Source organism: Pollachius pollachius (genome assembly GCF_949987615.1).
Source record: "Pollachius pollachius genome assembly, chromosome: 6".
Lineage (NCBI taxonomy): Eukaryota > Metazoa > Chordata > Actinopteri > Gadiformes > Gadidae > Pollachius > Pollachius pollachius.
The window spans coordinates 3,137,673-3,150,779 of record NC_136939.1 but is presented as its reverse complement, the minus strand read 5'-3'; the positions used below and the strand labels follow the sequence as shown (position 1 = coordinate 3,150,779).

General features: G+C 50.3%; 1 protein-coding gene across 1 annotated transcript in view; it reads left to right on the top strand.

Annotated features, from left to right (window-relative positions):
- Window positions 1–13,107, top strand: part of gria3a (glutamate receptor, ionotropic, AMPA 3a) — a 64,786-nt gene that overhangs the window by 39,401 nt on the left and 12,278 nt on the right. Inside the window, exons 8-12 of the mRNA XM_079738220.1 lie at window positions 719–823; window positions 2,161–2,268; window positions 4,594–4,800; window positions 6,209–6,582; window positions 10,150–10,348. Coding sequence (XP_079594346.1) covers window positions 719–823; window positions 2,161–2,268; window positions 4,594–4,800; window positions 6,209–6,582; window positions 10,150–10,348 — 993 coding nt within the window. The remainder of the gene's footprint in view (window positions 1–718; window positions 824–2,160; window positions 2,269–4,593; window positions 4,801–6,208; window positions 6,583–10,149; window positions 10,349–13,107) is intronic.

Genomic DNA, 13,107 nt, shown 5'->3' with positions numbered 1-13,107 from the left:
GTGTCTATGTGTGCGTTGTTGTAGTTTATAATGTCTGTGTGTTGTAGTTTATGTCTGTGTGTTGTTGTAGTTTGTGTCCATGTGTGTGTAGTTGTAGTTTGTGTCTGTGTGTTGTTGTGGTTTATAATGTCTGTGTGGTGTTGTATATTTTTGAAGGTTATTTTGTGTGTAAGGGTTGCTATAGTTTGATCGCAATGTGGTCAGGTTGCTGTTGTGTTGGAGTTAGGTCTGTGTTGCAGTTTGGTTATAAAGGGTTCTCGTCTGTGTGTTATAGTTTGGTTCTAAAGGGTTCTGATATGTGTTGTAGGTTGGTTCTAATGGGTTCTGGTCTGTGTTGTAGGTTGGTTCTAACGGGTTCTGGTCTATGTTGTAGGTTGGTTCGAAAGGGTTCTGGTCTATGTGTTGTACTTTGGTTCTAAAGGGTTCTCGTCTATGTGTTGTAGGTTGGTTCTAAGGGTTCTGATCTGTGTTAAAGGTTGGTTCTAACAGGTTCTGGTCTGTGTTGTAGTTTGGTTCTAAAGGGTTCGCGTCTATGTGTTGTAGGTTGGTTCTAAAGGGTTCTCGTCTATGTGTTATAGGTTGGTCCTAAAGGGTTCTCGTCTATGTGTTGTAGGTTGGTTCTAATGGGTTCTCGTCACTGTGTTGTAGGTTGGTTCTAAAGGATTCTGGTCTTTGTGTTGTAGGTTGGTTCTAAAAGATTCTGTGTTCGGTGTTTCAGGTACAGGTGACGGGCATGACGGGGAACATCCAGTTCGATACGTTCGGCCGTAGAACCAACTTCACCATCGACGTGTACGAGATGAAGCTTGGAGGAGCCAGGAAGGTAGGAGGCAACCAGGTCATGTTATGGTATCCATCTTGTCTTTAGGTCATGTTATGGTATCCATCTTGTCTTTAGGTCATGTTATGGTATCCATCTTGTCTTTAGGTCATGTTATGGTATCCATCTTGTCTTTAGGTCATGTTATGGTTTCCATCTTGTCTTTAGGTCATGTTATGGTATCCATCTTGTCTTTAGGTCATGTTATGGTTTCCATCTTGTCTTTAGGTCATGTTATGGTTTCCATCTTGTGTTAAGTTCATGTTTTGGGATGTTGTCTTATGTTTAGCTATATAATGGGATGTTATCTTGTTTAAGTCATGTTCTATGTCTGGTGTTATGGCATGTTATGTTATAGTTTATTAGTGTCACAGTATTAACGTGTGTATGTATATATATATATAAGTATGTGTCATAGAATGTCCCTGATGGAATATTGAATGTGTTCTGATAAAAACAATTGCTTAACAAATGCCGTTAGACAGACTCAATGCAAACACTCAATACAAACACAATCATTCTAAGTGAGACAAGGGGCCAGGCACCGCTTGCCCGACACAGCGCCTCCTGGAGCCCAGTGTGGGTCTACACCAGAGTGAGTACTGGGGGTGTTGATGCTGACACCAGGAGAAAGGATAGGATTACATTTTGTATTCAAATAGATTCAATATGATAGTAGAAACTAACTGGAGGTAGTGTTGGAGCACAGGGCAGCATTTTCGTTCCTCATGTTATGCTTCATTTCGAAAACTATTTAAAAACTAGCCTTGAATTATAATTGGTTTTATTTATAATTTAGTGAGGGGCTGAGGAACTGGTCGAATTGTACTCCCACATATCAGTGCACTGCTTTATAGACATTTGATGAGTAACCAAACAAATGGCAGGAGCGGTAGTGAATACTGTTAGAAATATGAACAGCTAGCAGCAGTAATAGCAGTAGTACTAGCAGTAGTACTGCAGTATTGATCTGTCTGTACGGACAGAGCCGTCCGCCCTCGTGTCCCTGGTCTCTACGGTTACCCACCTCCCCCGCCAGCGGTCCCGTGTTCCCGTGGGAACGTGTTCCCGTGGTAACCTGTGTTCCCGCGGTGACCTGTATTCCCGTGGTAACTGTGTTCCTATGGTATCCTGTGTTCTCGTGGTTGCAGTGTTCCTGTGGTTACTGTGTTCCCGTGGTGACCTGTGCTCCCTTGGGAACAGTGTTCTTGTGTAAACTGTGTTCCCGTGGTAACTGTGTTCCTGTGGTTACTGTGTTCCCGTGGTAACTGTGTTCCTGTGGCAGCGTGTTCACGTTGTGACCCGTGTTCCCGTGGTAACGCGTGTCTCTGTGATTTCAGATGGGCTACTGGAACGAGTACGAGAAGTTTGTGTACATAGTGGACCCCCAGGTCACCAATGAGTCCTCCTCTGTGGAAAACCGAACAATTGTGGTCACTACTATTATGGTACACTTTCCAGGCTGCTTTTAAAAATCTCCCGCCAAAAGTTTTCTGCCCCTCAGGGTCGAGGCTCCGGCCTTCTGTCCCGAGAGGGTAGAACAGGTTTACCGGCTGCTTTCCATCCACTCACTACACGTTGAAACAGTCGGACGAGTGTTTCGAGTGTACCCGTGTGGATGCCAAAGCACTTTACGTTTCTGTTTAGCAGTGGCCTGTCGTAGTAGTGACATCACAATAACGGCCTTGGTAATATGATAGCTGTGTGTAGACTCCATCTTGTTCACGTTCAGTGCATACGTAAGTACAAAACAAACAGCTTCCCTCTCATTGGGTAAGAGGTCAGTGACAGCAGAGACGGATACAGCTTACAACCAATCCATTAGAGGCATAGGAAGTAGAAATAGAGTCAGAAGAGAGTAGGTGTCCACCGTAGTTTTGTAGGGTTTCACAACATCAGGTTGGATCCCAGTCTGTGTTCTGTAATTTGTAAGGTGAACACAGACGTTGTGCCTGAACACAGTCATCTTCTCCATCACGGTCGTGTTAAATGTAAGACAGGGTACGCCCTACCTTACACTTAAAGCCCACGACCTCACACTCCTTCTGTCTCTGCCCAACATGTCTCATCTTGGGTAAATTCAGAACGTCATCCACCATCGTGTAGCCTGACATCCATGAGCCATCGTCCCGTGAGTGGTCACCAGCAGGAAACTAGGAGCCCAAGTTTCCTAGTTTCGGAGATTATTATTTGAAAGCATAATTCCATCACCCATGCGTGTTTGAAACCAAAGAATATGTCAAGAAGCTGTTTAGGCTCTTGGCCACATTGATTCATGTCTGATTTTTCCATCAGCTGTTTTACATCAAAGAGATAAGAACAGAATAGAACTGGATAGAATAGAGCTGGATAGAATAGAACTGGATAGAAGAGGCTATATCAAGGGAAGTGCTTTTGCGGTTAATTAGACAAAGAAAAAAGCACCACGATTCTGATAATTTATAGCATATGCGGAAATGATGCAAGTCATCTAATACAATTATTTTCAGCCCACCCCCCCCCCGGGATATTATACAACGAAGCATTAGATATCAATATATTAGCTATCAGCAAATTGATTTTCAGTATTTCTTCAAACACACACACTGTTGAGTTCCAAGCAGACTCTCTGCGGTCACTGATGACACCTGATGAACTGGAAGGTGACACCCCCCCCCAGCCTGCCTCTTCCTCCCTCCCCCCTCCCGCCTGCCTCCCCCTCCCTCCCCCTTCCTCCCCCAGCCCGTCCAATGCGCAGAGACGCAACTGTACCCCGGCTCCCCCCTGGCTTTATACTTCTCTTATACCTGTTGACACCCGCCTGACATCTAAGCCGCCTGTAGCCCCTCCCAGCTGACAGTACCCCCTCCCAGAACCTACCAATAGCCCCTCCCACAAACCAGAACCCCCTCCCATCTGCATACGCTCCTCTCATTAGTCAGAAGCTCCTCCCATTAGCCAGAGGCCCCTTTAAACAGACGCCCCTCCCCCCAAGCCTTAGGCCCCTCCCCCTAGCCAGCAGCCCCCTTCTATTGACCAAAAGTCCCTCCCCCCCAGCCAGGAGCACTCCTCATTAGCATAAGCCCCTCCCCCTAGACTGAAGCCCCTCTTTTAAACCAGAAGCCCCTCCCCCTAGCCAGGAGCACTCATTAGCCTAAGCTCATATTATTAGCCAAAGCCCCTCCCCCTAGTCAGGAGCCCCTCCTTTAAACCAGAAGCCCCTCCCCCTAGCCAGGAGCCCCTCCTTTAAACCAGAAGCCCCTCCCCCTAGCCAGGAGCCCCTCCTTTAAACCAGAAGCCCCTCCCCCTAGCCAGGAGCCCCTCCTTTAAACCAGAAGCCCCTCCCCCTAGCCAGGAGCCCCTCCTTTAAACCAGAAGCCCCTCCCCCTAGCCAGGAGCCCCTCCTTTAAACCAGAAGCCCCTCCCCCTAGCCAGGAGCACTCATCATTAGCATAAGCTCCTCCCATTAGCCAGAGCCCCTCCCCCTAGGCAGAAGCCATGCTAATTGTATTGGTATAACGAAAGGTATATATACACCCACGGTGATCCTGGCCCTCAGCCCTCTAAAGGACCAGAAGGAGGACCTCCCCCGACCCAGGGGGGAGAGACCTCGAGAAGGACCGCCCCCCCACCTGACACACCTTGCTGTTTGTTTTGCTTCTTGGTGACCCATCCATCCCATCCGTCTGCACGCCAACCCGCTCGTCCGTGCACTCTTCACGTGCACACGTCACGTGCACTGTCAGAAGCGCGCGCCGTGCTCTGTGTATGTCTAACACGCGTGTGATTGGCAGGAAGCGCCGTACGTCATGTACAAGAGAAACTTTATGCAGCTGGACGGGAACGACCGGTACGAGGGCTACTGCGTCGACCTGGCGTCGGAGATCGCCAAGCACGTGGGGATACGCTACAAGCTGTCCATCGTGTCCGACGGCAAGTACGGAGCCCGGGACCCCGAGACGCGCACCTGGAACGGGATGGTTGGTGAGCTGGTGTACGGGGTGAGTACTGATCTGGGGGCCCCCTCCACACGCCGCCCCATTTCCTTTTCTAAAGGTCCCTCCAAAGATTAATCTTCCTTTTTTTTCCTGCCACCTGTGAGAGTAGCCTTTAAATCATTCTTCAAATGCTGGAAGACGAGTTATTTTACGTTGCAATGAAACTGCCCGGTAATAAATGGTCCTCTGCCTCTTGTGTTTCACATTATCGGTGTAAAATAAACTGCCTCAGTTCCCCAGTGCAGGTGGAAACTTGCACTGCTGTGTTAGGATAAAGATGAATCTCCGGCGGGGAGGTCTTTGTCTCTCGCAGGCTGAATCCCCCATCAGGGAACAGTTTGTGATCTCAGTCTTCCTCTTCCCGCTCAGACAAAAGACCTCCGATCACAAAGATGATGTGACTCAACTTTCTCTTTCATTCCTCTGCCTTTCAAATCCGCTCCAATCAACTCCATTTCAGCGCGCGATAATACTTTTCTCCAAAACACAGAGCTTTCATATTCGTTGTTAGGAGAGAGGTGGTTCTGGTGGTTTAATAATCATACCACCGACTGTTTCCAGTGTTGGGAGGACGGGGATGAGGAACGGGCTTTGGTTCGGTTCGCTTTAGTGGTGGTTCCACACTCTGATGTTCCTGTGTTTAGGGGTTGTTCCTCTCTGAGGTTCCTGTGTTTTAGTGGTGGTTCCACACTCTGATGTTCCTGTGTTTAGGGGTTGTTCCTCTCTGAGGTTCCTGTGTTTTAGTGGTGGTTCCTCTCTGATGTTCCTGTGTTTAGGGGTTGTTCCTCTCTGAGGTTCCTGTGTTTTAGTGATGGTTCCTCACTCTGATGTTCCTGTGTTTAGTGGTGGTTCCTCTCTGAGGTTCCTGTGTTTAGTGGTGGTTCCTCACTCTGATGTTCCTGTATTTAGTGGTGGTTCCTCAATCTGATGTTCCTGTATTTAGTGGTGGTTCCTCACTCTGATGTTCCTGTATTTAGGGGTGGTTCCTCACTCTGATGTACCTGTTTAGCGCTGGTTCCTCTCTGAGGTTCCTGTGTTTAGTGATGGTTCCTCACTCTGATGTTCCTGTGTTTAGTGGTGGTTCCTCTCTGAGGTTCCTGTGTTTAGTGGTGGTCCCTCTCTGAGGTTCCTGTGTTTAGTGGTGGTTCCTCACTCTGATGTTCCTGTGTTTAGTGGTGGTTCCTCTCTGAGGTTCCTGTGTGAAGTGGTGGTTCCTCAATCTGATGTTCCTGTATTTAACGGTGGTTCCTCACTCGTGATGTTTCTGTGTTTAGTGACAGTTCCTCACTCTGATGTTCCTGTATTTAGTGGTGGTTTCTCACTCTGAGGTTCCTGTGTTTAGTAGTGGTTCCTAGCTGATGTTCCTGTATTTTAAAGGTGGTTCCTCATTCTAACGTTCCTGTGTTCCCAGAGGGCCGACATCGCCGTGGCCCCCCTGACCATCACCCTGGTGCGCGAGGAGGTGATCGACTTCTCCAAGCCCTTCATGTCGCTGGGCATCTCCATCATGATCAAGAAGCCCCAGAAGTCCAAACCCGGCGTGTTCTCCTTCCTGGACCCGCTGGCCTACGAGATCTGGATGTGCATAGTGTTTGCCTACATCGGCGTCAGCGTGGTGCTATTCCTGGTCAGCCGCTTCAGCCCCTACGAGTGGCACCTGGACGAGAGCGATGAAGCCAAAGACCCCCAGAGCCCGCCAGACCCCCCCAACGACTTTGGCATTTTTAACAGCCTGTGGTTCTCGCTGGGCGCCTTCATGCAGCAAGGATGCGATATCTCTCCAAGGTTGGTCCTTCAAACCCCAGCATCCCATGGTCCATGTTCTCACCGGCTCTCTCTGCATTTTACGGCCCATCCCTCCCTGCCATTCGCCATGGTGCATATATGTTACGTTGAGTTCATCTGTCGCCCCCTCATCCTCCACCTCAGCCCACATCCATCCCATTGTTTCATGGAGTGTTTACCGTCGCACCGAGACACCAACCCTTACCTCGCCACGGTCCAGATATGAACTGACCTAAAGTCTGCTCAGTGAATCTACCTATTCCGGGGATTAAAGAGGTGAGGACGTCTAGATAACCTAGATAGATCTAGATAACTGGGATCATCATTCCATATACTTTGTCACGTAAACCCCTTTTACGCATTAAGGTTGATATATTCATTTAATGCATGCACCGAAAGAGATTTGCCTCACATCCATTTAGAAACGGCCGATTCAGCTGATCGATTAACAAGCATGTTTAGGGTTCCACGTTATTGTAAACCCAGTGCAACGTAGCGAAGAGGAGACGCGGCTCATCTAAACTCTGACCTTGTGTAAGTACCTTGATGGGCAAATTCTCTAATCAAATCTAATCAAGTTAAATATTCCCATTACGTTAATGGTTATGTAAACGCAGTAATCTGTATACAAATATGTCACTAGCCTATCCACTAACTAACTTGTATCCCCAAGGCTGAGACACCAGCCTAGCCACTAACTAACTTGTATCCCCAACGCTGAAACACCAGCCTAGCCACTAACTAACTTGTATCCCCAACGCTGAGACACCAGCCTAGCCACTAACTAACTTGTATCCCCAAGGCTGAGACACCAGCCTAGCCACTAACTAACTTGTATCCCCAAGGCTGAGACACCAGCCTAGCCACTAACTAACTTGTATCCCCAAGGCTGAGACACCAGCCTAGCCACTAACTAACTTGTATCCCCAACGCTGAGACACCAGCCTATCCACTAACTAACTTGTATCCCCAACGCTGAGACACCAGCCTATCCACTAACTAACTTGTATCCCCAACGCTGAGACACCAGCCTATCCACTAACTAACTTGTATCCCCAACGCTGAGACACCAGCCTATCCACTAACTAACTTGTATCCCCAACGGTGAGACACCAGCCTAGCCACTAACTAACTTGTATCCCCAACGCTGAGACACCAGCCTATCCACTAACTAACTTGTATCCCCAACGGTGAGACACTAGCCTAGCCACTAACTAACTTGTATCCCCGACGCTGAGACACCAGCCTATCCACTTACTAACTTGTATCCCCAACGCTGAGACACTAGCCTAGCCACTAACTAACTTGTATCCCCGACGCTGAGACACCAGCCTAGCCACTAACTAACTTGTATCCACCATGCTGGGGAGGCTAGAATGCACAGAGAACCCACCTCGTCGTCACGGCTCTTGGAGGGCTACCGTGTTTTTGCTGCATGTCCCATGTCTCCGCCCGCCGGTCGTAGCGGTAGAACCTGGGTCTTCTGGAGTCCACGGTATTCACCCGATCACCTCCACCCATCAACACCTTCACCATCCACCCTCACGCCCTGTCATCTGTGGTGTCAAGAAGCAGGGTGGAGTGTGGTTAGATGACACGCCAATTAACTAATGAAGGAGTCAATGCGGGAACGACTTTGAATTCCCAGCCTTGCTTGAAATCTGGAGCAGACAATGACGGTCTCATTAAGTCCCATTTACCAGGAAAGGTCATTTTCCCCTTGATAGCACAGATCCAGCTCAACGACCAAAGTGGATTCATTTCCACATAAACACAAAGCACCATTTCACCGGGAGCTTAGTTAGTCAGGGGCTGTAGTCAGCTAGTTAGCTAGCATGGACTAGCCTCTAGCTAGCTAGCAGCTAGCATGCGGAACAGAGACTAGCTTCTAGCTTAGGTTAGCTAGGTCATTCATTGGTGAGTTAGCATGCTCAACAGTTAGCTAGATAGCATGTTGAACACGCTCCAGTTAGCTGTAAGCGTTCAGAAAAAGGGGATTTGTGGTGGATGTTAATAACGGAATCTGGCCAACTGTCATGGTCCCGCATCTCCTGCCAGAAACAGAAATCCTTGAAGAAATGAATGACGCACACACACACACACACACACACATACACACACGATGAAGACAGACAGAAGCTGTGAGCTGTTATTGCTTGGGAAGCCTAATCCCTCCTCCCCCCCAATCCTCTACAGTCAGAATGTGTTGACAAAGTGAACATCTCTATTATCTTACCACCTGCAACCCTCCTCCTCCCTCTATTTTACCGTCCCCCTCTTCCTCCTCCTCTTATCACGTCCTCGTCATCTTACCACCTCCTCCTCCTCTCTCTTATCACCCTCTCCCTCCCCTCCTTCTCCTCCTCCATCCTCTCCTTCCTCTCCACCTCCTCATCTTACCACCCTCTCCTCCTCCTCCTCCTCCTCATCTTACCACCCCCCCCCCTCCTCCTCCTCTCCTCCTCCTCCTCCTCCTCCTCTCCTCTCCCCTCAAGCCAGTCCTGCTCTGACATCAGAGAGACTCACTCCGAGCGCCACTGAGTCCCAGACAGCGCAGGGTAGCAGCATACAGAAGCAGGTCCACCTCTCTGGTTACCCACCGCGGGGACTCAGTTCAGACACGTCATACTTCAGACGTGGAACAGGAGTGGTGTCAGGTTCCTTCGCCGGGATCAAATATAATCATAGAATCTCATTTTCCGTCGTAATGATTTGAAAAGAAAAAAATCACTCCACGGAGTCTGCACACACTTCTGCGGGGAAACTAGTAGCAACCACACGTAACTATGGTAACTATAGGGTTTCTCTGAGGATACATCCGATCCTCCGGCATAAAGGGACTCAGACCATTAAGAGATGAGCAGTTAACTTGTGCATATTGATATTTGAAATGGTATTTCCCCCACGCAGGGACAGCGATAAGATCAACAGGATCAGATTAAAGCCGTGCCGTTGGCTTTGCTCGTTCAGAGGCTAGGGAGACAACGCGGTGAATACCTGGGTCACGTTGGGCTGTGCTCCGTGTCTCCACAAGCACATCCACCCTCTTCTACGTTTACATTTACATTTAGGGCATTAAGCAGAAGCAGTACATTTGTCAGAAGAAAGAGAAACAATATATATCTCTTTCGGTGCAGAAAGGACGTTCATAGAACAAGTGCAAAGCACTAACAATCGCTAGGTTAACCCATTCCCCGTATACAACAAACTTAGCTAGGATAAGATGCCACACTATGCTAAGGGCCCCTCTGTCCTTCTAGAAGGACAGAGGGGCCCCTCACAGCTGCAAGGTTCTGGGGTCGCCCCCCCGGGGTCAGCAGCCTGACCTGCAGCTTTGAGAGGATGCTCGTAGACTATTGCTCCTGCTCCTTCAGGAAACATTCGGAATCCCCCTTTCTGCTTGGGGTGCTTTGGATGAGAGCCTCCGCTAAACGACTGAACACAAATAGACCAGAAATAGCTTGCTAGCTCAGCTCTAGCTCTGGGGCACTAATCGCCCCCCTCCCCCACCAAGCAGGCAGTGGTTGTCTTCTGTCATGTGTGTCGTGTCTCCGCCTCTCTGCTCAGGTCTCTGTCGGGCCGCATCGTGGGAGGCGTGTGGTGGTTCTTCACCCTCATCATCATCTCCTCCTACACGGCCAACCTGGCGGCCTTCCTCACCGTGGAGAGGATGGTGTCGCCCATCGAGAGCGCCGAGGACCTGGCCAAGCAGACGGAGATCGCCTACGGGACGCTGGACTCCGGGTCCACCAAGGAGTTCTTCAGGGTAGGAGTCCGACCCCCGCTGAGACACCTGCCACTGGCAGTGCTTCCACCTGACAGAGAGAAGGCCCTGCTGATCAGTAGTTGATGGCCAGCGGAGCTCCTCAGCTCCACTGAAGGTGGAGGTGCATCTCCATCTCAGAACAGGGCCATTAGAACCAGTACAGACTCTGTAGAACCAGTGCAGACCCAGTTCAACCAGTACAGACTCCATAGACTCTGTACAGAACCAGTAGACCACGTACAGACCCAGTAGACTCTGTACAGCAGTACAGACCCAGTAGTCTCAGTACAGAACCAGTAGTCTCAGTACAGAACCAGTAGTCTCAGTACAGACCCAGTAGACTCTGTACAGACCCAGTAGAACCAATACAGACCCATTACTTAGTACAGACCCAGTAGACTCAGTACAGACCCAGTAGACTCTGTAGAGACCCAGTTGACTCTGTACAGACCCAGTAGAACCAATACAGACCCATTACTCAGTACAGACCCAGTAGTCTCAGTACAGACCCAGTAGCCTCTGTTCAGACCCAGTAGAACCAATACAGACCCATTACTCAGTACAGACCCAGTAATCTCAGTACAGACCCAGTAGACTTTGTACAGACCCAGTAGAACCAATACAGACCCGGTATTCCCAGTACAGCAGTCCTGATCCAGTATAACCAATGAAGAGCCAGTACTCTCAGTGCAGACCCGGGCCAGACCACGTGGTAGACATGGTCGCTGCAGCACCTCCAGATAGCGTGTGTCTGACCCTACAGCGTGTGTGTTGATATGATCTGGGATGACATGATAGCTATCTCACTACCCCCACCCCCGGAGAGTCCCAGCCAGCAGCCACCAGCGTCTCCGCGCGCACACGCTCTTTCATTCGTTTACTCCGGAGATCTGGATGTGGTCGGGACTGAGCCAATGTAAACAATGTGCTGGTGCATTGTGGGTGACCAATCGCATAATTGTTGTTTGCGTATTTGTTGTTGTCAATTTGTCTCCCCAAGGCCGAAGTTGATGTACACGTTTGTGGCCGCTTTGTGTGCTACAAAAGCGACACTCTCCTGAGCTCCCTGTCTAGCGTCGATGAACGCCCTGCATCCTGCTGCTGCCTCTACTAGTTATCACCACCAGTCCCCGCCATTAACGCCGCATTCACACTACCTGCGTCCGTCGACGGATCTCATTGACTTTGCATGGGACCCTCTCGAAATGCATTGTGGGTCCGTCCGCTCTCTCGGCTCCGTGGCCCGCGTCAAAAAGTTGAGAAATGTTCAACTTTTCAGGCAGCAACGGATCCGTCGGCCAATCAGATCGCGGTTATGCAAATACACTCCAAGCGACTGTTGGATCCATTTTGCAACAACAAGCAGGAAAAATCCGGCTGTTATATATTTTTAAAGAAAGCTGGAATCGATGGGATTGTTTTTAGTCACCTTTAATTTTTTGTCACTGCTCCGTCGACGGACGCATGTAGTCTCGTAGTCTAGGGTGACGCATACGCTGCCGTGCTCTCACGGTCTGCACGCCTAGGACGCACCAGCATCCGCCGTCCATCCGCAGCCTCCTCTTAGTGCATTCCCAATGAAGGAGCTGAAGGGATGCGACGGGTGGCTCTGCCGCCCGCCCCGTCGGCCCACCACAGCTCGTCCTGCGTCCACTGAAGCTCCACAGTCGTTCAGCCTGAATCTCTTCCCAGCGGTGGGGTTCTGTGATGACTTAACGCGAGATGTCGCGTTGGTAACTTCGTGACGCTGGCGGAGGTATTAGTGGAGGTGAACTCATCGCGTCGTCATGAATATCCCCGGTTCTCCGGAACTTCCTCTTCCGAAACGTCGACGAGACATAAGGAAGCTCAAAGGGGCCAAACATCGGTTTTCCAAAGCCAAATATCAGAAGATGAGTAGAAATGATAAGGGACAACAAACCAGGGGGCAGGCATCTGTTTGTGTGATGATATGAGGGCATGAGGGGATATTAGGGTCTCTCTCTGCAGTGGAATGCTCAGGGTGGTCCAGCTTTGCTGAAGACCCCTGCGAGATGGAATCGGAGACCCCTGTCCTCTGATGCCAGATGGTTTGATGAAGGGAGGCCGGGCCGACAAATACCCTCAGCATCTGTTGGCACGGAGATGACTGGCCTGCTGTCAGTGGCCTGTGGGACCACCTCAGATGTGTGTGTGTGTGTGTGTGTGTGTGTCAGGCAGAGAGGGGGGAGGTGTGTGTGAAGTCTCTCCGAGCAGCAGGGCTAATTTGCTCCAGGTGTGTGCAGGGTGGGGGCAGAGGGGGGGTTAGTGGTGGTGGGGGGAGGAGGGGGGGGGGGGGGGGGGGGGGGGGGGGGCGATGTCAGTGCTGGCGGTGGTCTGATGAGATGCTAGCGTCCCGGGGTTAGCCGCTCTCTCCTCCTACCCCCGGATTAGGAGGGAGGGGAGGGAGGAGGAGGGAGGGAGGAGGGGGAGGAGGGACCCTGTGTGTGGGTCCGGGGGGACGAGGGAGAGCTAAGGGCAGTGTGTTGGGTTTGCTTTGCAGTAAAAGCACACAGGAACCGCTTGGTTCATAATGTAGTTCAAATGAAAACACGCCGGCGATCGCGGCTGAGATGTGAGCAGTGAAGCCATCCAATTAGAGAGGTGGGGGGTGGGGCAGGGGTCCGTGTTGGCACTCAAGGGGTTGGCATTTTGGCCAGGAGGCAGAGCCCGCTGCTGTTAGGAGCTGGGCAGGAGTTTGTGTTCCCTTCCCTACCACCTTTACATTGTCTGTTTTAATG